Raw genomic sequence first — 27,887 nt, 5'->3', positions numbered from 1 at the left:
CATGGCATAAAATAATATTATAACCCAACAAGGTGGATCAGAGAGTCAGAGGAGACTCTGTAGAAGGACAGAGTGCCAGCAGGACAGTCCACATACACTGCTGCTCTGTTAGAGACAGAGGAGGAGGAGGAGGATGTATTTCGTTTATTGTGCCACACAGAGGAATAATGATCAGAGCAGAAAAGACTCCAGGACTGATCATTTCCACCAAACACACACTCATCACTCCTTCCTTTCCTTTTGATTCCTCTGTAACTCACTGATATCCAAGCCCTCCTCGTCCACTCGACCTCCCAGTAACAGCGACCAGTCAGACCATCTCTACACAGCAGCTGTTCACAAACATCAAATCTGTCTGGATGATCAGGATATGACTGAACCTCCTCCACATGTGTCACCTTCCTGTTGTTTTCAGACAGTTGGAGCTTTGTGTTCACTGTGTTTGTGTCGATTGTGAGTTGACAGGAATCTGATGGAGAGAACAAACACAATCCAGCTGCAGTTATTGATCCATCATCTGTTCATTGATTGACACTTTGATGATGACTCCTGACATGATGAAGATGGTTGAATGTGTGCTGCTTTGTTTTCATGAATCCCATTAAAAACACACTTACACTTCCTCAGACCTGGTCTCAACCATCGGACTCCAGCAGGCTCCACCCTGAAAGGAGGAGGGGGGTCAGAGCAGCACAGTCAGCATGCACACATGGACATTACATGGCTCTCATACACACACTGTTACACACTGATAAAGGAACAGTCCAACATTTTGACACATAAATGTTTAAACTTCAAAAGAGCAAAACTCATAATCACATCACATTTAATCTCCTTTATTAAGCACGATGTCCAGGGAGCATTGACATGTGCCACAGTCAAGGTTCAACACACTGTGACATTCATGCTGTCAGGGAGTGGCTGCATATTAAATGTAAAGACTGGGACTGGCTACAAAAACTGACTCAGTACAGGTAGAGTGCAGCAGCCAGTGCATCACATATTTTGAGCTAATGCAGCGGTCATCACACCACATACTGCTTTCTATGTAAAGGAGCCTTCATTCTCAGATTAGGGCTGTTTGTGACCATAAAGTCTGTCTCACAAGGGCAGCCACTGGTCCAGGCGAGGAGGCCTCCACAGTGGGATGTCTGAGGGTGCAGACATGGGTGAAGTTAGGACCAGGTGCCAGTGGACCTGTGGACCTCTGGAGATAGGAGTTATTGTTTCACTCCACCAAAAGCTGGAGAGAAAGATGTTTATTAATAATCCTTCTAATTAATAAATGCTCTGTAGAGCAAATTTGTTGAAGGTAAACAAACATAAATGATGGAAACAGCATCAACCAATCACAACGCTGCACTCTTGCAGGAGGAGGTTGTGATTTGATGCATGTGATGAATATATTTATTTCTTATTCTCCTAACAGGAAAATTATCTTTTATTTTTGTATATTTATACTAACATAAGTGCATGTAAAGGCTCGTCATCTTGATTTATTTATTCAGAAATGATATCAAACAATAATACAGGGAAACCCTGAATTAAATGACACAATTCTTGGTCATTGATGGTTACAGCTAACAGTGTCTCTGGGACCACTTTTGACAGCATTTGACTGAAGTGCTGGTTGGCTGCAGGGCCACCATGAAGGCTCTTTCTGGAGCTCTCAGTGCTGCAACACATATCCTGCAGTGCAGGCTGCAGGGTAACAGGACCAGTGGTTGTTAGTGCTACATCCACTTTACAGTCAAAAACACCCACTAGTCTGGGCCTAACACCCAACCGGTGACCCGGTTTCCTCCACCAGCTCCATCCCTTTGTTTCTTAATCTCTTCTTTCTGTTGGAATGATTATTTCTTATTATAATTATAATTTTAAGGTTGATCGACCAAAGTTCACTTTGACTGCATTCTATTTTTCTGTTGTTTTCCACTAACTATTATCACAAAGTCCAGAAGATCAATTTGATATTTTAGCACAAACAAGTTTCAGTAGTAAACGCTCAGAAGCAGCAAACTAGCAGTGCAAAATAGCCCATTTTAGTAGGCGGCCAGTTAAGTTGAGTGACCTAGTAATCCATTTACTTTTACTAATATTTTTTTCTAAGCTGGGGAAACAACTTCCCCCTAATTCTAGTTCATGCTGGGCCAGGCTAAACACGTCCTGGACATGGTCTCTGCACACAGATAAAACTTAAAATAAATAAAGAGAGTGAAAATGTCAGTTCCTTTCCAGAGATCAGTTTGAACAGGCTGCACCGTTGTTGCTGACAGAGATTTTGTCCTTTGAGACCCCATACAGACATCTACTGTTTAAGTTAGACCAGAAATGGGAAAAATGTTCCTATATGTGTGATTGTTCAAATAACACTGGTTTCCAGCATTAAGTAATCAGACAGAGCCAGTTTCCTCATCTATCAGACACTGTTTGTGGCTGTAACAGCCATCTACATACCTCAGAGTGTCCAGTCTTAGCTGCTCAAGCATCTTCACTCCTGCCTCTCCTGGGTTATTGTAGCTCGGTCCAGCTCTTTCAGATGGGACGAACTGGAGCTAAACGCTGAGACCAGAGACTTGCAACCTTCCTCTGTGATCAGGCAGCCTGACAGCCTGCAGACATGACAAATACTCTTAGAGAATAGCAAAATAGCTAAATGCTAACAGGAAATTGCAGCCAAAAATCATGAAGAAATGGCATGACTAAAACAGGAGTTAAAAATAGCCATTAGTCAATCTAAACCTTAGATTGTAAACCTCTAAACCTCATCTACTGAACATTTCAAGAACGCTGACCTGAGTGTTTCCAGTTCACAATATGGACTTTTCAGTCCAGAAGACAAAACTTTCACTCCAGAGTCCTTCAGGTCATTGTTACTCAGGTCAAGCTGTCTCAAACTAGAGGGCTGGGAGCTGAGTAGTGAAGACAGAGTTTCACAGCTTCTCTCTGAGAGATTACAGACACTCAATCTGAAGAGACAATAATGAGAAAAATAATAATGTTAAACTTTCTGGTCTGAACCTTTGAAAAAAACACGATCTAGATAAAATATCATCTCTATAGAGGTTAAATCATGTGGAGGGTTAATTAATCATCAATAATTAATCAATTAGTCATCATTAAATAATTTATTAAATGTCATTAATGAATTAAGTTCAAAATACTTAATAAATTAAATATATACATCATTGATTTAATGCCATGTAATTTCCAATAAATGAATTTCAAATTGATTGATTTTTAAATATATTTAATTCAACAATTATTGACACATTTAATTAATTATTTAAGAATCTATTTATTTAATTCATTTGGGCCCTTCTAGCCCTGCAGCTGTGCATGTGCTTACATATCCACTGGTATGTATCCTACAGGTATTCTCACAGCAGTGCTGCTGAACATTAAATGACCAGCAGATGTCAGTTCTTCATAATAAGCAGTTAAACGAGGCTTTGTGTGATCTGCCTTTGGGCGAAGCAACTGGCCAGAAAAATTGGACACATTCACAGAGCTTTACCACACCATCACTAGACAACAATGGAATTATTTGAACTAAAAACAAATAATCAGAAAGTCTTCTGCCTGGTCTCGTACCTCTGTGTTTCTGTAACATGAATAATGAGCTGAAATTCTCCTCACGACACCACCGATCAGCTCGAAGGGCCCTCGAGTTTACCTGCATGCATCCTGTTCACCTGTCAGCTGTTTACCACCTGCTGCTTATTCAGGAAACACGCCCACATTACCTGGTGACAGTCACAGTTTAATGTGGGCCGCTGTTTGTCAATATAAAAGAATTTAGTTCCAATATTGTGCACATTGGTATTGCAAACGCACCATATTTTACAGACCATAAGGCTCACTGGATTATAAGGCGCATTAAGCGAAACAAAAATGTTGCATAAGTCAAACTTTACTCAGCTCATTCTTCTTGCTTCCTCCACTTCCGTACCATTGATTCATTAATGTTTAATTCTCTCACAGCTGCTTTATTCCCATGTTGGGAAGGGCGATGGACACTAAGATAACTACAGAATACTTTATAAGTGAACCTGATGCTTTAATAAGGATTTGGGCTATTTGCATTTAAATTAAATAGATTTATTGACAGACATCAATTAAATAAGTAAACGTGTAGCTCAGTAATATAGTTCTGCCACTTATCTGCTCTAATGACTGGAAATCTGATATCCAGTCACCAGCACAGCTTACTCACTTACAGTCACTTACTTCACTGTTTTTGCTCCTGAGCAAATCAGTTTGTTTTAGATTAAAGTTGTTTCATAACTGCATCATTTTACTGAAGTTTAATGTGTCAGCGGAGCACATGTGGAACTGAACCATTCGCTTGTCTTAATTATCTGATGTTTATATGTGTCACACTTTTTTAATCTTTCATTTTAAATTGAAACTAACATTTAAAAACATTTGGTACAATGTGGAAAGAGGAAGAGTATTTCCACCAGGAGCAGAAACGTCTGACTCAGCATGACGATGCTGTTGGTGGATACTGAAGAGCTCAGCCTGTCAAGACAGGATTAGGTCATCGTTTTTAAAAATGTTTATTCAATTATATTCTGAGGCCAGTTATCTGGTATAATTTTTGGAAGTCTATTAAAATAAAAATAAAATCAGATGTGTGGTCTTTTGGTTGTTTTGTTTTGGTTCAATAAGCAGATGTTGATGTTTCAGCAATGCAGTAACTTAAGTTTAAAAGGCTTGTTAGAAACTATGAAACACATCATACAGACTTGTGGACATTAGAAGACAACTAATAATCATCATGAATAAGACTAAAGGCAGGAAGGTGTCCTTTATAACTAATAATATTAATAGTGGTTGGCACCTCCAAATTTATATCATAGTCTGTCTGCAGCTGAGACAATACAAACTCAAACTGTGGGGAGAAGATTATATCACTTCAGTTTAAATTGACCTGGAAGCGCCACATTTTCACAGACTTCTTTATTTATAGCATTTTTTAAGTGCTGTATAGATTATACAGTTAGGTCCATAAATATCTGGACAGAGAGAACTTAATTTCTAATTTTGGTTCTGTCCAGGGTGTACCCCGCCTCTCGCCCTATGACAGCTGGATTAGGCTCCAGCGCTCCCCGCGACCCTGAAAAGGATAAGCGGAAGCGAATGGATGGATGGATGGTTCTGTACTAGGGGTGCAACGATACACAAAATTCATGGTTCGGTTCAATGCTTTGGTGTCACGGTTCGATATTTATTCGATACAAAAAAAATGTTCATGAGTTTTTAATTTGTAATTTATTAAATTTTCACGGCACATTCTGCACCACATCTCTGTGCATTCATCATTTGTTTGAAGCCAGCTCACCTCCTGCAACCACTTTTCCGAGAATACGCTTCTTTTGTGGTTCGGACTCCTTCTGACATTTCGTTAGAGGTGGAGGAACACCAAAGTAACTGCTTAAAGGAGCTTCTTCGACATCTTTAAGAGTTCTAAACAAATGTCTGTCCTCCTCCTGAAAATCTTATGTACGCAAACACACGTTGCAACTTCTTATCTTGTGCGCGTTTTTTATTTTGACAGCGAATGCGCACCTGCGGACCACTTATGTGCAGCCCTGGTTATTTAGCTCGTCATATTGCAGCCACAGAAATTCTTTTGTCCATGAAACCATAAAGCTGCACTTTCTTTTTGCCTTATAGTCTGATTTGTCATAACTTTTCCGTTTTGTGGTAAGCTTTTCTTTGGCTGTCACTTCTTCACCCTGACCTGTCTTATTTGGCTCAGCAGAACTAAAATATATATCCTGCTGCTTTTACACACGCACTCACATAACGCTCAGCGATTCTCTGCGATCAACCTCTCACATGTTTAAGCTGCGGGAGATTTCACTTGTCATGTTTGCATAGTAAGCTAACGACTGATAAGACGATGTCAGAGGAATTGGTGCAAAAATTATCGTCACTCACCAATCAGTGCTGTTGCTGTCTATACACAGTTCGCGCGATTGCAAAGTGAAAGCAAAAAACAAGCGCAAATTCAAACACGATTTCAATATGTCACATATTGACAGTGGCTCACCGATGCCAATGACATAATTACCCAGCTACATTTCCGAAAGAATGCAAAAGCATTGACATATATTTTTCCTTCCTATGATAGGCCGACGGGCAGGGCAGAGATAGATTTTGGTAGCCCGACTGGAAAAATCGCTAGCTGGGCTAGCGATTTTGCGAGCCCTGTATCTGATTGAGGAATCCCTCATCTTTGGAAAAGAGAGTTTATTACAGAGAAATGTCTCTTTCCAAAATAAAAGCTATACTATACGCTTCTTCTGGGCTATATTCTCAGCAGCATATTAAACATATCAGGTCCCCATAAGGAGAATCATGTGCTAACGGCTGTCTAAATGACTCGGGTAAAGTTTGTAGCATGCGTGCTTGTTGTTTTTGTCTGCTTCCACTTGTCTTTGCACTAGGATGATGTCGGAGTAAATGTGCAGTCATATTCGTTGTGTTCCCACTAGTGCTGTCAGCATTAATCTGAAATGACGTTAACGCCACAACACGGCAAATCTCCATTAACGAGCTACCGCGTGCGTGGGGCTGGACGGCGTCAACACGTTAATGTGCTAACTGCGCTAACGCACTAGTTCCCACCCATGTAATTGAGCATTGCTGGCACATCCGACATACTGTTTTACTTTAGTCCATGACGCGCTTACCTTCAGGGTCATACGTCACATGAGAACCAAAATAGTTCCAAATGCCAGATCTGAATGAGGGTGGGGGAGGTTCAATTTGCCATGTTGCAACGAGAGCTTAGCTTCTGTCTCGCTAGCTTGCCCTGCGCTCAGTGAATCAGCGTTCGACTACTCCGCCTAGGCTGCACTGTCGAACACAGATCCACTGAGTGCTCAACACAGACAGCACCGTCAGAAGGAAAGTTGATAAAATGAATTAAAAATGTTGTATTGTTCGATACATATGCGTACCAAACCAAAAGCACTGTATTGAACGGTTCAATATCGATACGAGTATCGTTGCACCCCTATTCTGTACATACACTAAAATCAATTTTAAATGAAACAACTCAGATGTGTTTGAAGTGCAGACTTTCAGCTTTAATTCAGGGGGTTGAACAAAGAAACTGCAGAAAAATGTGAGGAACTAAAGCATGTTTAACACAATCCTTTCATTTCAGGGGAAATGTAGAGGAAAAATTAGAAAAATTAAATAACTTAATTAAATTAATTAAATAATAAGATTGTCAGCTGATAACCAGCTTCATGCGACCGCTTATCCTGGTCCCAGTGTTAGGGTCAGTGAATCCAGTTAACAGAAAGATATCCTGGATATACTTGACTGACTTTTTAGACTCAAGATTAATAATCATAACAAAAATTATAGTCTAACATCCAGAAATCTGCACGATGTGTTTCATTATGTCTAACAAGCCTTGTACAGTTAAAGCTAACAGTTACTACATGACTGAAACACCAACATTATCTCTTTTATTAAAACATGCATATTAGGGCTGGGTATCGTCACTCATTTCTAGAATCGATTCGATCCACGATTCCATTCAATTTGATTCAATTTGAATCGGGGAAATTTTGCCTCAGACAGTCAGAAATATTATCATTCAGATCATGCATCAGTACATTTCTATATTTTTATATCTATAGAAAGAAATCTGACACTTGCGAGACTTTATCAAAGGTGTGAGCATCACAGCCTTTGTGTCAAAGTAGCTGAAGATAAAACACAGCAAAACATGAAGGTTTTCCTGGCCTGGGATTTTATACAAATATTCTGCAGTAGATCAAAAACGAAAGAAAACCATTAATGAACATATGAACATGACCTGATGCTGCTGACATGAAGCAGAGCAAAGTTACAGAGGTTTTATTAGAGACACAGCTGAACATTTTGCAATTTTGCATCATTTTAAAAAGTTTAAATTTGTTCAGTATTGAACGGCAGAAATGAGACTTTGTTTTCAGAAGTAAGTAAGAGAAAAAAAAAACAGCGGCCGACAGGCTGTAAGAAAGGTAGACTTGTGCATAACAAGCAAGCGAATAATGCAGAAAACAGATTTTTAGACGGGAAACTGTTCTTGAAGTACAGAGAGAGAGAGAGAGAGAGAGCTGTGCATGAAGTGTGATTTTATCCTGGTGGCAGCAAAACAATCAGAGTGAAGTCATGACGATGTTTATGTGAAGCGTAGTTTGGATCTTCTTTTGCTGCTGGTTCGGTCAATATTGTTTGGAGAGAGATAAACTAACAGCTTTAGAATCGGCGCAAAAAGGGCGTAAACACAAAGCGCCGACCCGCCGAAACATCAGAGTCAGCGAGCTGTCGGCTTTCAGCTCGTGTCCGTGCAGTCAGGTGAGAAAGTCACAGCTCACTGATTCTGATGCGTCAGCGGCTCCGCGCTTTGTGTTTACGTCTTTGTGCAGAATCCGTGTTCCTGCTCTCATTTACTGTTTTAGCTGTTTGGTGGTTGTTGAAATTTTGGGAGGTTTAACCTGAGATTCTGGCGTTTTGGCCAAAATAAATTTATATTAAAAAATCGATTCAGGACTTTAATGAATCGATATCACGTTATCCAAGCCAGAATCGATTTTAATCGATAAATCGATAATCAAAACCCACCCCTGATACATATACACGGGTCACACTGCTTATTGAACCCCCCCCCCCAAAGATCAGATCTGAATCAGACAGGTTTTTGTTTTTTGTTTTCAAAGTTTAGACTTTGCTTCTATTGGACTTTTTATCAGTAACACGTGCTTACTTTTTGCAGGAACAGTTGAAATTAACATAAATAACTCAAGAGCTGATCGTCAGCAGGGGGTTTACAAGTTGTGTGCCACGTTGTCGGCGGTATAAGCTCGACCACTTGCAAGGTGAGCTGGCAGACATCACTGAATTCATCAGAGATGATTAGGTTCATTTTGACAAAGTGAGCAGATATTTAACCACCTAGGACCTGGCGTCCACATATGTGGACATCACATTTTGGGTTGTTTAGACCAAAATACTCAATTTTGCTCTACAAGGGCCTGATATCCACTTACGAGGATGTTATACTGCCACTGTGCTATCGAAATTTTAGTCAAATATCCTCATATGTGGCTCTCATTTTTCTCAGAAACAAAAATTTGGTAAAAAAAACAAAAATCTGGTAATTCTTTGTTTTTACATTCATCAGGTCCCAATCAGCCCAAATATCAAAGAGAAATTAAAAATGAATGCCACGGAGGAGTTCGGGTCTTAGGAGGTTAAAGATGATGCCACTACATTCTTGTCTAGAAGATATTAAAGTGTATTTGGTGACACACAAGAAAGGGTAAAGTTTAAGTATAGTTTGGGTCCACACATGTCCAAACCCTGGTGTGTAGGCCTACTTAGCTTTGAGAAATTGTCATGGGACCGGGGTCTGGGTGACCCAGGGCCTGTAAGAAGTTATGGACATGTGTGTTTTTGGTGCTGCTGTCTCCTGTTTCCATGTTTGTGTATCTAGGTGTGTGTGTGTGGGTGTGTCAGCCAGGAGCCTGGCCACACCTGTGGAGGAGAATTACTCACACCTGCAGCTGATCAAGCCTCGTCAGAGGAGCTACTTAGGAGTGTGGTGGAGCTCTCTCCGATGCTGGATCATTGCGTAACTTCACGTTAGTCTCTTGGCAAGTTAGTTAAGGTTAGTCTGCCGCATTGTGGCGTTGCTGACGGCTGCCTCTTCTTTATTCCCCAGGAGGAGTGTGGAGACGAGAGGGCAGCGAGCACGGGGTGCTCAGACACTGAGGAGCGGAGACAAAGAACACTAACACTGGCAAGAGGACATGTCAGAGTCGGGAACGCACTGGGGATTTATTGTTGTTTGGAATATTTTGCATCACTGTAAATAAATGCACTGACCTCATCAAAGAGTCCAGCATTTGGGTCCTCCTTCCCCTCATCGTAGTCTGCCACGCAGGCCGTGACAGAAAAGCCCACTAAAAGAACGCCCACCAGACCAAAGCAATGGTTTTGACTTGATCAGCATTAACCCCGCCCCCTGACTTTGATGGGTGAAGCTGACAAATAAAATGTATTTATGAAAACCGATGCAGGGCCAGGAGTAGCAACGTGAATTAAATAAATACATCATTAAATAATTCATTAAATGTGTCAGTAAAATAATTAAAATAGAAAACAAACCAATAATTGATTAAATATGTAATTAACTCATTTGAATTGTATATAAACAAATAATGAAACATTTTAAATGAAATTAATGGATAATTCATAATTAATATATTTCTTTAATTAATTATGTACATTTTTTTAATTAATTACTGAAATAGTTAATTCATTAGTGATGTCTTTATTTAATACAACCATAAAATTATTGTCTAGTTTACATAAAATCAATTTAAGACATCATTATTAAAGGTTAAATTATGATAATGAATACATGCAACTATAACTGATGACATTTACATAAAAATGAGGATTTCTTGAGCTAAAGCCAAAGTGCTGACTCATTTGGCATGTTACTCTCAAATGTTTTCCCTAATAACAATAACATAATTACACTTTAGCCACAAGAGAGCAGCAGCATTAATATAAGTCGCATGTATATAAAGGTACAGTGATTATATTACAGTGATTTTGACAAAAACAAAACAGAAGTTGATGGCAGTGTGTTTTTCCATGACACGATAATTACGCACACCCCACTTTGCAGTTATTTATTTGTAAAAAATGTTTGGAATCATGTATGATTTTCGTTCCACTTCTCACGTGTACAACACTTTGTGTTGGTCTTTCACGTTCATGTTTGTGGCTGTAATGTGACAAAATGTGGGAAAGTTCAAGGGGGCCGAATACTTTTGCAAGCCACTGAAAAGTTCACTATCAGTAGCATCATAGCACCCACCCAGCTGTATAGAAACTCCGTCATGCTAGCTAGCACGCAGTACGAGTTATTGTAACTGACTGTAAAAAGTCAGCACAAGGAAAATAAACTCCACCTAAACTTGGTTTATATCTGACCCAGATAGACTGCAGGTCATAACTTCTTACCTGAAGTTCAGATCACCTGACACTCGAGGCGGCCGCCTCGGGTCTCTGCTCCTCCTACCTCCCCTTTCCCTCATCCACCTGCTGCCTCTGTGGAAGCTCCGCCATAGCCACCACCAAACAACTGACTTATTTTTACACATCGACCAGCATCCGGCCAATTCACCACCTTTCATTGTTTATACCGTTACAAAAAAATAAAAAAACATCATCGGCTCATAAAAACAAAGAATCACCATCGGTATGCCCGATGGCTAGTCCAGCTATGGGCGTGCCATCAGTTAACCCTTCACGTGGCAGCTGTAACACGCGTGCCCAGGGTTGCCGACCCGTGCTCTAAAGCATCTCATTTGGATTCCTGAGATCAAATATATTTTCCTTTGGGTTTGTTTTCTTTCCATTTGTGGCTTTAATGTAGTGTTACATCCTGTTTGTTTGCTTCCATCTGTATACATGTCCAGATTCACTGTTATGTTTCTATTCTTACATTGCTGTGTGATCACTGTTCCCTCTGCTAACTGATTTGACCTTTTGTATCGTACACTGATACTTGTCATATTTGTATCTGCGCCTAAAAGATAAAAACAAAAAGGTTTTCCATGCTGAAACACAGCTCCACCTCCTGCAGTTCTCCCTCTGAACCACTAGATGTCTCTGTTATCTAAATGAAGACGTGCAGCACAGCAACCACAGCAGCACTCAGATCACACGTGTCCTGTTATTATGTATAAAAGCATGAAACAGGTGAGACAGGTGGGATCAATATTAATGTGGAAATATATGAAAAAGCAACAGAAGAGACAAAACATTTTGTGTTTCTAGAAAGATCTTTCAGCTCATAGCTGCTCACAGACTGTATTTACAAGTGACAAACTGCAACTCTACAGTACATCTACAGTATATATCAAATATATTCTGTATTCAAATCTATTGAGTGATGTTTGAAAGTCTTTCCAGGTGAGTTTGATCCAGGAGGGTCTGAAGCCAGAGTCAGACAGAGACTGTGCAGAGACTGTAGAAGGACAGAGCAGCAGCAGAGCAGTCCAGATACACTGATGATCCTCTGTCAGATCCAGAGGGACACACAGGGGTGATGCTGGACTCTACATTGTGTCTGACAGTGGAGCTGTTCTCAGAGCAGTTCACTCTGCAGCACTGACAGTCATCTGCACTTCATTCCTCTGTCAGTCACTGCTGGATGAAGCTCTCCTCTCCACCTCCCAGTAACATGGCCCAGTCAGAGCGTCTCTACACACAAGCTGCTGCTGCTTCAACCTCTCTGGATCATCAGGACACAGCTGCTCCTCTCTCAGCACACACACCGTCCTGTTTACCATCATCACCACCTGCAGAGAGAAGGAGGAAGAGCAGAGGAGATAAACGAGTGTTTTCAGAGACTCTTCATCAGCTGTCAGTCAGTGATGCAGCACATCCAGTATAAAGAGCAGCAGGGACTTCAGTGCTGGGACTGTACTAGGACTCATTGTTGCTTCACTTTCTCTAATCTTTGGATTTTTATTGAAGTTGATGGAAATGTTTTTCCCTCCTAGTTTGAGTTTGGACTTTCATTCATTAGAAGAACCTTGGTGTGTCCACTCTGAGCTCTGTAGGAACCCCAACAACAAGCCCAACAATCCAGATGGACGTTCCAGCTGTTAACTGGAGGAATTCCATTCAAACATCTACTCTCACTAAATTCTTCCTCACCTACAGACTGTGTTCTTCACTGCTTTAAACTTGGAAATCAATGCAGTCATTGGTCTGCGTGCTGCTTTGTTCAGAGAGCTGATTGGTTGTTGACAGTGTTTGATCAGAGCGTGTCAGCCGTTACTATGGTGACCATAAAGGTGACAAAAAGGCAGAAACAGGAAGTGTTTGTGTCCAATCCTGAAGCCTGTCACCGTTCTCCTCTCACAGCTTAACTGAGAAGCTGCAGCTTTGCAGGAAACACTGGATCTTTGTTTCATACTGACTGTGTTTAGTACAATACTGCTGACAGCACCACCCACTCACTCCATCATTCTACTTACACCAGAGTCTCCAGTCTGTAGTCTGGACTCTGCTGAAGATCAGACAGCTGCTTCACCTCTGGATCCTGCAGGTTGTTTCCATACAGGTTCAGCTCTCTCAGATGGGAGGGGTTGGACTTCAGCGCTGCTGCCAGATAATCACAGCTGAACTCTGACAAACCACAGCTCTGCAATCTGTATAAAGAATGAAAGATGTAAGTTTATTAGACAAAGTGCTTGAAATTATTCAGTGTTTCATCATCTGTTCAGAGCTGAAGAAGGTTCAGAATGTAGAAGTTTAGAAAATGGAAACTCCAAACAGCTGAAGCCAACAGGAAGCAGCTTCAAACAGGAAACTGTGCAGAGTTTCAGACTATATGTCCTGATGCAGCCAGTTGGATTTTGGAGATTTGAATCTCTGTTCTGTGACTAAGTCCTTGAATCATTTCTTCCAGTTGGTCCAACAAGACAGACTAAGTATTGGACATGTGTTGTGGCTCCATTAGGGGAGCTTCTAAATGTGATGTGATGGCCCCTCTGGGTCTGTCAGGTCACAGCACTGAAGAGAGCTCAAACTGGGCACACAGTTGTTCCAGTCTGGACCAAAGACTCTATACTGGGACTAAGGGACTGCTTTGACTGCACCCACTGGGACTTTTTAAAGGCTCATGTTCTCACTTAGATCATCGATTTCTACTGACATTTCTTTCTGGGAAAAATGGGGATTACTTTGGAAACAGGAAGTATTTTCCCCAATAAGCAGCCCTGGATTAGTAAATCACTCCAACATGTTCTCAGGCAGAAGAAGCTGTCTTGTTATGAGGGAGAGAAGAAAAAGATTGAGGCACAGAAACTTGTTGAAAGAGAGATAAAGCAGCTAAAATCAGGTGTAAAAGTAAAGCAGAGGATGAGCTGAATAAAGGACACTCAAGGCTGGCTTGGAAAGGAATGAAGTCCATGGTGGGGATGCAGAACAAGGAGCAAAGATGAATGTGATGCTGAATCAGCAGAAGACTTGGACTCATTTGATTCCAGCTTTGATATCATTGATTTCAATGAAGAGCTTTGTGATTGTAGCAAAGGGCTGGTAGCTCTGAGAGTCCCACTGATGAGGTGTTTGTGTGGAAATCTCTTAGTGGGACCAAAGAGAGAAAAAGCCCTGGTCCTGATGCTGTGGGAGGGAAATGATTGAAGTGTGCTGTGAGGAAGTGACTGGGAGATTTTCACACATTTTCCAGTCCTCCTTGGAACAACAGGAAGTTCCCAGCATATGGAAACAAAGGTTAAGTGTCCTATGGCACTCAGTGATGATGGTGCTGTGGCCCCACCACCTCCACCTCTTTGTAAAGGAACTAACTGTAATCTGAAGCTTCAAATGGAACTAAGACTTCCTCCACTAGGTGGCAGTGTCTGATGAGAAAGTGTTAGTGGAGCTGGCCTGGAGTCAGAAACAGGAAGATGCAGGATTTGGGCTGAAATGGGGAAAAGTGGTTCGCACTAGTGCCTTAAAGCAAGAAGGTTGTAGGTTGAAGCTTGTTGGCCTTTCTGTGGAGGTTGGATGTTCTCCCACAGTCCAATGAAATGCTGCTTAGGTTCATTGGTGCTTCTAAATTGGCTGTAGGTGTGGATGTGAGAGAGTGCTTCTCTGTCTCTCTCTGTTGGCCCTGTGATGGACTGCTCACCTGTGCAGGTGGACCACGCCTCTTGCCCTATGACAGCTAGGGCACAGGCTGCAGCCCTGTGAGCCTAAGCTGAATAAACAGTTAGCAAAAATGATCCATAGATGGCCTGAAATCCCCCAGTTAGCAGTTTGGTAGATAGCTATGACATGCTAATCCCATCCAGCAGCTGTATTCTACCTGTAAGCTGATCCCTGCTGAGCCAAAGCACTTTTTCATATACAAATTACAACCTTTAATAGAAACCTATTGGTCAGCATCTTATTAGTCTGCTGTTAGCTTCATTCCACAGAAAACTGAGAGAAACTAACAGAGTTGATAAAGAATAAAGAGAAATGTGCTGATTTAAAGCCTTTGAAGTGCTTCAGATGATCTCTGTCAACTTCTGTCCACTCATTCATTCATGTAAGCTTTCTAATGCAGCTTTGATCTTCACAGTCTGCTTCATGAAACTCATTCTAACCCTGAATGTCAGAGTGTTCCTCCTTCTCTTTCCCATCATTCATGCTGGCAGTGGAGGAGATTTGGATGTTGGACTGTGTTTTGGATGATGTGTGTATGTTTGTGTTGGACTGCTGTCTGTAAAGCAAACGCACATTTTGCTTTGGATTTCAGTGTCCGACAGACTTTAAGGTGGAATGAAGAGATGGAGAGTTTCACAGTGAATTATCCAGTGGAGGATTTTTCTTCTTCTTTGAAGGTTTGAAATGTGAACATTGTTCTGCTGCAGTCAATGGACTAAACCAGAGAAGAAGAAAACAGACTTTACCATGAAGATCCTCAGTGTGGATCAGTATAATATCAGCCTGATGTCTGCAGTTTAGTGTCAGCACAACTTTCACATCATATTCATCTCAGCACAACTAAAACATGCTGACTGACCTCAGAGTTTCAAGTTTACATCCTGGACTCTCCAGGAAACCACACAGATGCTTCACTCCTGGATCCTGCAGGTTGTTGTTGAAGCTCAGGTCAAGCTGTCTCAGATGGGAGGGGTTGGACTTCAGTGCTGCTGCCAGATAATCACAGCTGATCTCTGACAAACCACAGTCCATCAATCTGTATAAAGAATGAAAGATGTAAGTTTATTAGACAAAGAGCTTGAAATCATTCAGTGTTTCATCATCTGTTCAGAGCTGAAGAAGGTTCAGAATGTAGAAGTTTAGAAAATGGAAACTCCAAACAGCTGAAGCCAACAGGAAGCAGCTTCAAACAAACACAACAAGAGAAAAAACTTTGAATGTTTCACATTAAAGTCGTACATTTATCATAAAAACAGGACAAAGACTTGAAAAAGTCGTGTTTTTCCTTCCAAGAACCACAAGGCTTCACTTTTAAAGGTGAAGTGTGAAAGAAATGGACATATTTGAAGTCCAACACCTTTTTCCAGTCACATTATTAAAGCAGACAAACTACAAGCTCATTTTCATTCCAACAAGTCATCTTCTGACCTGGACTAACAACACTGGTCTCTATGTGCAGCTGGCTGTGAGACCAGTGCTCAGGGAGCGTCTACAAAGTGCAACACTGAAAGAACATCACACACTCATTTGCTTCCATCACACAAACATCTACTGTCATTATTGTCACCAAACTCTGTGGATCCTTTATTGCAAATTAAAATGGGATCAAATGGTCAGACAAAAGAGGGTTATGAGGAAATATGATGAAATGTTGTGTATTAGCAGCAAGTTATTGAATCATTTTCCTCAGAAACCAAACAAAATGATTGACAAACATGTTTTTACAAACTCAGTGTTGGACTTGGATCAGCAGGATAAGCTGATGTTTAAAGGCATTTGAGTCTCGCTGTATGAGAGTCCAGTTATTACTCAATATTTATGGATGATGTTCTTTCAGTGTTGCACTTTGTAGACGCTCCCTGAGCCTCACAGCCAGCTGCACATGGACCAGCTGACATTACCCAGCATTAGAGGCAGCTGTAAAAAAATGGATTTTCCTATTTAAATGGTTTTAATTTGAATTAAGCGATGTTGATTCATTCAATCCTGAATCGAAGTTTAATATAAATGTATTTTGCCAGAATCTCAGGTTAAAGCTCCCAAAAGTATTTCAACAACAACCAAACAGATAAAACAGTAAATGAGAGCAGCTAAACACACAAAGATGGAAACACAGAGCGTGGATCGTTCACTCGACGGCACGTACACGGACACGCCGTCGGGGCTGAAAGTGGACAGCTCACAGATCCTGAAGCTGCAGGTTTCATCTGTCTCCAACCAAAACTGACTGAACCAGCAGCAAAAGAAGATCCAAACTACGCTTTATGTTTGATGAACATCGTCATGAATTCTCTCTGACTTTGACGTTTACTTCCTGCACAGCTCTCTCTCTCTCAGTGTACTTCAAGAACAGTTTACCTTCAAAAATCTGTTTTCTGCATCATTCACTGCTTATTACGCACCAGTCTGCTGTTGTGTTCACTGCTGTCGGCCTCTGAAAACAAAGCCTCATTTCTGCTGTTCAATACTGAAGAAATTTAAACCTTTTAAAATGATGACAGATTACAAACTCTCAGCTGTGTCTGTAATCAAACCTCTGTAACTTTGCTTCACTTCAGCAGCATCAGCTCATGTTCACATGTTGATTCATGGTTTGCTTCAGTTTTTGATCGACTGCAGAAGATTTTGAAGGTTATCTGCTATAAAAAGCCAGAAGAGGAAAATCTGCTTCATGTGTTTCTGTTTGATCCTCAGTGACTTTGACACAAAGGCCTCTGCTGTGATGATCACACCTCTGATCAAGTCTCACAGTGTCAGCTTTGTTTTTATACAATTCAATTCAATTCAATTCAATTCAATTTTATTTATATAGCGCCAAATCACAACAAATGTCGCCTCAAGGCGCTTCATAGATACAGAGAAAAGCCCAACAATCATATGACCCCCTATGAGCAAGCACTTTGGCGACAGTGGGAAGGAAAAACTCCCTTTTAACAGGAAGAAACCTCCGGCAGAACCAGGCTCAGGGAGGGGCGGCCATCTGCTGCGACTGGTTGAGGTGAGAGAAGGAAGACAGGATAAAGACATGCTGTGGAAGAGAGACAGAGATTAATAACAGATATGATTCAATACAGAGAGGTCTGTTAACACATAGTGAGTGAGAAAGGTGACTGGAAAGGAAAAACTCAATGCATCATGGGAATCCCCCGGCAGCCTACGTCTATTGCAGCATAACTAAGGGAGGATTCAGGGTCACCTGGTCCAGCCCTAACTATATGCTTTAGCAAAAAGGAAAGTTTTAAGCCTAATCTTAAAAGTAGAGATAGTGTCTGTCTCCCGAATCCAAACTGGAAGCTGGTTCCACAGAAGAGGGGCCTGAAAACTGAAGGCTCTCCCTCCCATTCTACTTTTAAATACTCTAGGAACAACAAGTAGGCCTGCAGAGCGAGAGCGAAGTGCTCTAATAGGGTGATATGGTACTACAAGGTCATTAAGATAAGATGGGGCCTGATTATTTAAGACCTTGTATGTGAGGAGCAGGATTTTGAATTCAATTCTGGATTTAACAGGAAGCCAATGAAGGGAAGCCAAAACAGGAGAAATATGCTCTCTCTTTCTAGTCCCTGTCAGGACTCTTGCTGCAGCATTTTGGATTAACTGAAGGCTTTTCAGTGAGTTTTTTGGACATCCTGATAATAATGAATTGCAGTAGTCCACCCTGGAAGTAATAAATGCATGAACTAGTTTTTCAGCGTCACTCTGAGACAGAATATTTCTAATTTTAGAGATGTTGCGCAAATGGAAGAACGCAGTCTTACATATTTGTTTAATATGTGCGTTGAAGGACATATCTTGGTCAAAAATGACTCCAAGGTTCCTCACAGTGTTACTGGAGGCCAAGGTAATGCCATCCAGAGTAAGAATCTGGTTAGATACCATATTTCTAAGCTTTTCAGCGCCGAGTACAATGACCTCAGTTTTATCTGCGTTAAGAAGCAGAAAGTTAGTGGCCATCCAAGTCTTTATGTCTTTAAGACATTCCTGCAGTTTAACTAATTGGTGTGTGTTATCTGGCTTCATGGACAGATAGAGCTGGGTGTCATCTGCATAGCAGTGAAAATGTATGCTATGTCTTCTAATGATGCTGCCTAGGGGAAGCATGTATAATGTAAACAGAATTGGTCCTAGCACTGAACCCTGTGGAACTCCATAATTAACCTCAGTGTGTGAAGAGGACTCTCCATTTACATGCACAAATTGGAGTCTATTAGATAGATATGATACAAACCACTGCAGTGCAATACCTGTAATACCTACAGCATGTTCTAATCGCTCTAATAGGATATTATGGTCAACAGTATCGAATGCTGCACTAAGGTCAAGAAGGACAAGCACAGAGATGAGTCCACTGTCAGAGGCCATAAGAAGATCATTTGTAACCTTCACTAAAGCTGTTTCTGTGCTGTGATGAACTCTGAAACCTGACTGAAACTCTTCAAATAAGCCATTCCTCTGCAGATGATCTGTTAGCTGTTTGACAACTACTCTTTCAAGGATTTTTGATATGAAAGGAAGGTTGGAGATTGGCCTATAATTAGCTAAGACTGCTGGGTCTAGAGATGCTTTCTGAGTAAAGGTTTAACTGCAGCCACCTTGAAGGCCTGTGGTACATAGCCGATTATTAGAGATAGGTTGATCATATATAAGATCGAAGAATTAATCAATGGCAGGACTTCTTTGAGCAGTTTTGTAGGAATGGGGTCTAAAAGACACGTTGATGGTTTGGAGGAAGTAATTATTGAAGTTAACTCAGAAAGATCGATTGGAGAAAAAGAGTCTAACTTAACATCAATGAAACTAAGAGTAGCTGTAGATAATATTACATCTGTGGGATGATTATTGGTAATTTTTTCTCTAATGATAAAAATTTTATTTGTGAAGAAGTTCATGAAGTCATCACTAGTTAACGTTAAAGGGATGGTTGGCTCAAAAGAGCTCTGACTTTTTGTCAGCCTGGCTACAGTGCAGAAGAGAAACCTGGGGTTGTTCTTATTTTCTTCAATCAGTGATGAGTAGTAAGCTGTTCTGGCTTTGCGGAGGGCTTTCTTATAAAGCAACAAACTATTTCTCCAGGCTAAATGATGATCCTCTAAATTTGTGACACGCCATTTCCTCTCCAGATTACGAGTCATCTGCTTTAGGGTACGTGTTTGAGAATTATACCACGGGGTCAGGTACTTTTGATTAGAGACCTTAGTTTTCACAGGAGCTACAGTATCCAGAGTCGTACGTAGTGAGGAGGTGAAATTATTAACAAGATAATCGACCTCTGTTGGGGTAGCGTTCAGATAGCTGCTCTGCTCTGTGTTGGTACAGGGCATTGACGATGATAACAGTGGCTGGATTATATTCTTAAACTTAGTTACAGCGCTTTCAGAAAGACATCTACTTTGATAAAGTCCACTCTCCACTGCTGCGTAATCAATTATTGTAAATGTAAATGTTATCAAGAAATGATCAGACAGGAGAGGGTTTTCAGGAAACACTGTTAAATGTTCAGTTTCTATGCCATATGTTAAAACAAGATCTAGAGTGTGATTAAAGTGGTGGGTGGGTTCTTTTACATTTTGAGAGAAACCAATTGAGTCTAACAACAGATTAAATGCCATGTTGAGGCTGTCATTTTTAGCATCAACATGGATGTTAAAATCACCCACAATAATTATTTTATCTGAGCTCAGAACTAAATTAGATATAAAGTCTGAGAAATCAGACAGAAACTCTGTGTAAGGCCCAGGTGGACGATAGATGATAACAAGTAAGACTGGTTTCTGAGTTTCACAGCTGGGGTGGACGAGGCTAAGCATCAGGCTTTCAAATGAATTAAAAGTCTGTCTTGGTCTTTCATTAATTAATAGACTGGTGTGAAAAATTGCTGCCACACCGCCCCCTCGACCTGTGCTTCGAGATTTCTGGTAGTTAGAATGACTCGGGGGTGTTGATTCATTTAAACTAACATAATCATCCTGCTGCAACCAGGTTTCTGTAAGGCAGAGTAAATCAATTTGTTGATCAATTATTAAGTCATGTACTAACAGAGACTTGGAGGAGAGAGACCTAATAAATAATAATCCACATTTCACTGTTTTACTCTTTGGTTCAGATGTGGATACTGTATTATTCTTTCTTTGTAAATGTTTAAGTTGTTTGTTGCTGGTTTTTAGTTTGTTTTTTGTCTTTTTGGAAGCAGACACAGTCTCTATGGAGATGGATTTTTGGGGGGGTAGCAGGAGGAGAGAAGCTGCAGAGAGGCGTGTAAGACTGCAACTCTGCTTCCTGGTCCCAACTCTGGATAGTCATGTTTTGAGGGGTTTATACATATGGATATGTGCTGCTAAATGATCAGAATTATAATATTTCCCACTGTCTGCTGTGTTACGTGACCTTTGACCTGCTAAAGACAGTCAGCTGTGGATTATTCATTGTTGTGTCTGATACTTAGAACTGTGAGGAAGAAGCTACACAGTTAATCAGGGTCCCCTCTCTCTGAATCAGGAAAGGTGGGCAGGCCGCGTGTGGGCCGCGGGCCATACGTTGAGTATCACTGTTTGAAATGTGAACATTGTTCTGCTGCAGTCAATGGACTAAACCAGAGAAGAAGAAAACAGACTTTACCATGAAGATCCTCAGTGTGGATCAGTATAATATCAGCCTGATGGCTGCAGTTTAGTGTCAGCACAACTTTCACATCATATTCATCTCAGCACAACTAAAACATGCTGACTGACCTCAGAGTTTCAAGTCCACATCCTGGACTCTCCAGGAAACCACACAGATGCTTCACTCCTGAATCCTGCAGGTTGTTCTTGGTCGGAGACCAGGATTCAGTACTCAGGTCCAGCTGTCTCAGATGGGAGGGGTTGGACTTCAGTGCTGCTGCCAGATAATCACAGCTGATCTCTGACAAACCACAGCCCATCAATCTGTATAAAGAATGAAAGATGTAAGTTTATTAGAGAAAATGCTTGAAATCATTCAGTGTTTCATCATCTGTTCAGAGCTGAAGAAGGTTCAGAATGTAGAAGTTTAGAAAATGGAAACTCCAAACAGCTGAAGCCAACAGGAAGCAGCTTCAAACAAACACAACAAGAGAAAAAACTCTGAATGTTTCACATTAAAGTCGTACATTTATCATAAAAACACGACAAAGACTTGAAAAAGTCGTGTTTTTCCTTCCAAGAACCACAAGGCTTCACTTTTAAAGGTGAAGTGTGAAAGAAATCAATTCAATTCAATTTTATTTATATAGCGCCAAATCACAACAAAAGTCGCCTCAAGGCGCTTCTTCATAGATACAGAGAAAAACCCAACAATCATATGACCCCCTATGAGAAGCACTTTGGCGACAGTGGGAAGGAAAAACTCCCTTTTAACAGGAAGAAACCTCCGGCAGAACCAGGCTCAGGGAGGGGCGGGGCCATCTGCTGTGATTGGTTGGGGTGAGAGAAGGAAGACAGGATAAAGACATGCTGTGGAAGAGAGACAGAGGTTAATAACAGATATGATTCAATGCAGAGAGGTCTGTTAACACATAGTTAGTGAGAAAGGTGACTGGAAAGGAAAAACTCAATGCATCATGGGAATCCCCCGGCAGCCTACGTCTATTGCAGCATAACTAAGGGAGGATTCAGGGTCACCTGGTCCAGCCCTAACTATATGCTTTAGCAAAAAGGAAAGTTTGAAGCCTAATCTTGAAAGTAGAGATAGTGTCTGTCTCCTGAATCCAAACTGGAAGCTGGTTCCACAGAAGAGGGGCCTGAAAACTGAAGGCTCTCCCTCCCATTCTACTTTTAAATACTCTAGGAACAACAAGTAGGCCTGCAGAGCGAGAGCGAAGTGCTCTAATAGGGTGATATGGTTGGGAGGAAGTGCTCAAGGGTGTGTTTGGTGGGGGGTGCGCGCATCTTGTTAGGGAAGATGCTTCAGCATTTAGGGGGAAGTTTGGGTGTTCTCTGTTTTTTATGTTGTACTGTTCTGTACACTGACTTTGTTTTTTCTGTGTTTTTCATCGGTCAGTTTTTGTTTTTTTCAATCTATGTTCTAACATGGTATCGCAATTAAATATTAATAATCAACAAGCAGGTCACTAGTTTAAGTTCTGTAGCTGGAATTGTAAAGGTCTGAACCAACCTATTAAAAGGAGCAAGGTCCTCCATCATTTGCAAGTTTTGGGCGCCCAGGTTGTGTTTTTACAAGAAACACACCTAAAAATTTCAGATCCTTTTAGACTTCGTAAGGGGTGGGTGAGCCAACTCTATTACTCTACATTTAAATCTAAAGTTTGTGGTGCTGCTATTTTAATACACAAATCAGTGCCATTTGTTTCTTCTAATGTTATAGCGGACCAGAATGGTAGATTCATTATTGTAAGTGGTAGTATTTTGAACACTAAATTCATTTTTGCCAATGTCTATGCTCCCAATTGGGATGATCCAAACTTTTTTTAGCACTTTTTTCACTAAAATTCCTGACTTGTCTTCCCACTATTTGGTTCTTGGTGGCGATTTTAATTGTTGGCTCGGATCGATCCTCAAATAAGCCTGGTAGGCAATCCAACTCTTCCAAAATTATTAATATGTTCCTTGAAGAATTTTCTGTTATTGATGCCTGGCGTTTTCTCAACCCCACACGTAGAGAGTACACCCTTTTCTCCCCTGTTCATCATACATACACTCGTATTGATTACTTTCTACTGGACAGTCGACTTCCTTCACAGATTCGCTCTTGCTCTCATAGTGCTATTGTCATTTCAATTCATGCTCCGTTGACTCTAGATTTGGCAGTGGAACAAAGTTCTCCACCAGTTCCATGGCGTTTGAACACACGCTTGCTGTCAGACGATAAGTTCATCACATTTGTGACTTCCAAGATAGACTTATTTATAGAGACAAACATTACACCAGGAATATCACCCTCCATTGTGTGGAAAACGTTTAAGGCTTTTATCAGGGGACATATTATATCTTATGCTGGTTTTGAGGCAAATCAAAGGAAAGCAAAGTTATCTGAGCTCATAATACGCATATCGCAATTAGATGAGTTGTATGCTGTCTGCCCGGCACCAGAGGTCCATAATGACAGGCTGTCTTTGCAAACTGAGTTTGATCACCTGTCCTCTGCTCAGGCTGAAGAGATATTGTTGAAGTGTCAGTACTCCCAGTATGAGTATGGGGAAAAGGCCAGTAAACTGCTCTCCCATCAGCTTCGTAGTGCAGCAGCTGCACATTCCATTCCTCGGATTCAGACATCAAGCGGTGTTTCTACGGATCCTAAAATAATTAATGACCAATTTCGAGACTTTTGTTCATCTCTTTATGCGTCTGAGTGTGCATTTAGCACTGAGGCTTTGGATTCCTTTTTCAATCATCTCAAGCTCCCATCAATTGATCAGACACACAGTCTTTGGCTGGAGGGACCAGTAACTGTAGAAGAGATCCTGCAAGCTATCAGCAAATTGCAGTGTTCTAAGCGTCCCGGACAGGACGGGTTTCCTGTTGAGTTCTATCGTAAATTTATGCCTAAACTGGCCCCGCTCATGATAAATATGTATAAGCATTCACTGGAAGTTGGATCCCTCCCACCCTCTCTACTGCAGGCATCTATATCCTTGATCTTAAAAAAGGATAAGGATCCATTACAATGTGGCTCATACCGTCCCATTTCTTTGTTAAATGTGGACTATAAACTCCTTGCTAAACTTTTAGCGATGCATGTGGAAGCAGTCTTGCCATCTGTAATTAACCCGGATCAAACAGGCTTTATTAAAGGGAGATATGCCTTCTCTAACCTTAGATGTTTGTTTAATGTTCTTTACAATCCCTCAGACTCCAACAGCCCTGAGTTTGGGATCAGTTTAGATGCTGAGAAGGCTTTTGACAGGGTCGAGTGGGGATACCTTTTTTATGTTTTGGATAAATGCGGCTTTGGTAAAATAATCATCTCCTGGTTGAAACTTCTTTATACTTCCCCGCTTGCCGCTGTCAAAACAAATGGCACATGTTCTGACTTTTTTCCTCTGTTTAGGGGGACTAGGCAGGGCTGTCCCATGTCGCCGTTGCTCTTTGCAATTGCAATTGAGCCCCTGGCCATATCGCTGAGATCAAACCCAGGTATCACCGGGGTTACTAGAAATGGTATAGAACAAAGGGTCTCCTTATACGCAGATGATTTGCTTCTTTATATCTCTTTGGTGCTCTCAATACTTGAACAGTTTAGCCTTATTTCTGGCTATAAGCTGAATCTCGCCAAGAGTGAACTGTTCCCTCTGAATGCTGATGCACAGAAATATCAGTGTACAGCACTGTCTTTTCGAGTTGTATCGGACAACTTTACATATTTAGGGGTTAAAATTACAAGACAATTTCATGCTCTTTTCAAGCTTAATTTCGACCCACTTGTGGAGAAAGTTAGGCAGGATTTGGACAGATGGTCTCTACTCCATCTGTCTGTAGCAGGGCGCATAAATACAATTAAAATGAATATCCTCCCAAGATTTTCTTTTCTTTTTCAGTGTGTCCCTGTATTTATCCCAATTTCCTTTTTTGTTAAATTAGACAAGATTCTCTCTGGGTTCATTTGGAACAAAAAACCCCTAGAATACGCAAGACATATCTTCAAAGACCGAAAAAGATGGGGGGGATGGTTTTACCAAACCTTATGTTCTATTATTGGGCATGTAATATTCGTATTCTCAGGTACTGGCTACAGGGGGAAGGCATGAATAATGCCCCGGCATGGCTGAGCTTGGAGATTTCTTCTTGTGCCTTATCCTCTTTACCAGCCCTGATTTATGCCCAAAAGCAGCCTCCGAGTGCAGGTTTTTATAATAACTCTATTGTCAAAGTCACCTTGAAAATATGGCATCAATTTCGTCGTTATTTTAAGTTGACCTTTTATTTCCTTCAGTAACCCATTTTGAAAAATCCCTCTTTTCAGCCTTCGTTAGTTGATGGTGCTTTTTATTTGTGGGCCTCCTTGGGTATCAGGTCTTTTTCTGATCTGTATATTCAGAATACATTTGCCTCCTTTGAACAGCTCTCATTGAAATTTGGCCTTCCAAAAAGTCACTTTTTTCGCTACTTACAAATCCGGAGTTTTGTTAAGGAGAAATCCTCCCAGTTCCCATCTAGACCTCCTTGTCATGACTTTTTTTTTTTTTTTTTTTTTTTTTTTTTTTCCCGCCTGTCCCATTTGGTTCTTTAGCCGTCAGAATTGTTGTCTGAAGACCAACAAGGATACCCAATGGATTTATTTTGCCAAATGGATCATCATGGCATTGCCGTATTGGTGCATTTGATCGACCTTTGTTTTTATTATTTATTTTATTTTCAGTTGTTACAGACGGGACAGACATGAGTGAGGGATAGGAAAGGGAGAAAGAAAGAGGAAGGAAAAGAAAAACAAAAGGGGAGAGGGACAGTGAGAAAGGGGGGAAGAAAAAATATCTCCGGGATCACCTGTTGAGAGAAAAAGAATAGAAAACAAGCAAAAAAACAAAACAAAGCAACATACTATACACAACACCATCGCATTAATCTAGCTAAGTGTAAACAGCAGTAAATACTAAATATTGAATGTTGTTGTGCAGCACGCAGGACAGACAGCGCACAATGTGCTTTGAAGTAGCAGCCAAGAAAGGTGTGATTTAAGTCTACGAACAGTGAACACCCATGTGCACACCTGTGTGGATCGGCGCGCTTGTATTCAAATGTCATCCTTGTCATGACTTTGATAACCTTCTATCGCCTCCCCCTTCATCACAGGGCCTGATCTTTTGTCTGTATGGGAGAATATGTTCCTTTGGCAACTCCTCAACCTCGGCTATTAAAATGGCATGAGAGCAGGATTTGGGGTGTGTGATTCAGGATGACTCTTGGGATAAAATTCTTTACCGGGTCCATGGCTCCTCATTATGTGCCAAACACGGATTGATTCAATGTAAGATTCTGCACCGCGTACACTGGACTAAAGCCAGACTAACTCAAATATACCCCAACCTTAGCCCTGATTGCGACTGCTGTCATCAAACACATTCCTCTCTAATACATATGTTTTGGTCATGTTCATCCCTCAAACAATACTGGATTAATATTTTTCTGACTTTATCAAAGATCATCCAGCTAACCCTCCAACCTGTGCCCTTAACTGCTTTGTTTGGGGTTCTTCCTGATACAGTTGTCTTGTTGACGCCCCAAGCGGATCTGGTAGCATTTCTCACCTTATTGGCAAGACGCAGATTATTGTTATGTTGGAAGTCCCCTTCTCCCCCATCCTGGGAAATCTGGATCAGAGATGCTTTGCATTTTAGCAAACTCGAAAAGATTAAATTCACCCTGCATGGGTCTATGGCCAAATTTTAAAGATCTGGCAACCCTTTTTTGACCTTGTTCAGACTTTGCGGCCCCGCAACACTCCCAACTAGCCAGCTCAGACTTTATTCTATTTTATTTTATCTTATGTTTAAGTATATGGACTCTATTGTGCCTGCGCCTTATGATGGCAATTACTTACCTACTTTATACATATTTCTTTTCTCTTACAGATTTGACTTATCTCTACAACTAAGCTGACCACTCATTATGTTTGTGTTTTTTTTTTCTTGGTTTGTTTGTTTTGTTTTTTCTGTGCCTGTGTGGGGGTGTGGGTCCTGAAACACTCCACATTTCTCTTGTACACTCAGGAACTGTTATCTTGTACTCCAGGGTTTACTATTCGTATTATTAGATTGGATCCTTTCTTTTTTCTTTTTGTACCCACTGGTACTCCTATAGTTATGAGGTGGGAGTGTATGTTTCATATTGTTTTATGTTCTTCAAAAAGAAAATGGCATATTGTTCAATTTGTCTTTTGTAAAAATGGATGCAGAAAATTAAAAAAAAAAAAAAAGAAGCCAGAACAGGAAAATCTGCTTCATGTGTTTATGTTTGATCCTCAGTGACTTTGACACAAAGGCCTCTGCTGTGATGATCACACCTCTGATCAAGTCTCACAGTGTCAGCTTTGTTTTTATACATATGGATATGTGCTGATAAATGATCAGAATTATAATATTTCCCACTGTCTGCTGTGTTACGTGACCTTTGACCTGCTAAAGACAGTCAGCTGTGGATTATTCATTGTTGTGTCTGATA

At 40.9% G+C, this 27,887-nt stretch overlaps 2 protein-coding genes across 2 annotated transcripts in view; both read right to left on the bottom strand.

Moving 5' to 3' along the window:
- Positions 1-27,887, bottom strand: part of LOC148096856 (NACHT, LRR and PYD domains-containing protein 12-like) — a 71,853-nt gene that overhangs the window by 24,706 nt on the left and 19,260 nt on the right. The window contains exons 9-10 of the mRNA XM_087834677.1: positions 21,486-21,680; positions 15,617-15,793 (exon numbers count right to left, since the gene is read on the bottom strand). Of these exons, the coding sequence (XP_087690803.1) occupies positions 15,617-15,793; positions 21,486-21,680 (372 nt within the window). The remainder of the gene's footprint in view (positions 1-15,616; positions 15,794-21,485; positions 21,681-27,887) is intronic.
- Positions 18-2,517, bottom strand: LOC148096857 (neoverrucotoxin subunit beta-like). The gene is made up of 3 exons (XM_087835448.1): positions 2,458-2,517; positions 618-664; positions 18-469 (listed from the first exon to the last, which is right to left on the bottom strand). The coding sequence occupies exons 1-3, from the start codon at positions 2,487-2,489 to the stop codon at positions 18-20; spliced, it is 531 nt and encodes a 176-aa protein (XP_087691574.1). The 5' UTR covers positions 2,490-2,517.

The sequence above is a fragment of the Neolamprologus brichardi genome, chromosome 22 (assembly GCF_056152115.1).
Source record: "Neolamprologus brichardi isolate AB-2024 chromosome 22, ASM5615211v1, whole genome shotgun sequence".
Classification (NCBI taxonomy): Eukaryota; Metazoa; Chordata; class Actinopteri; order Cichliformes; family Cichlidae; genus Neolamprologus; species Neolamprologus brichardi.
This window is presented reverse-complemented; position numbering and strand designations above follow the sequence as displayed.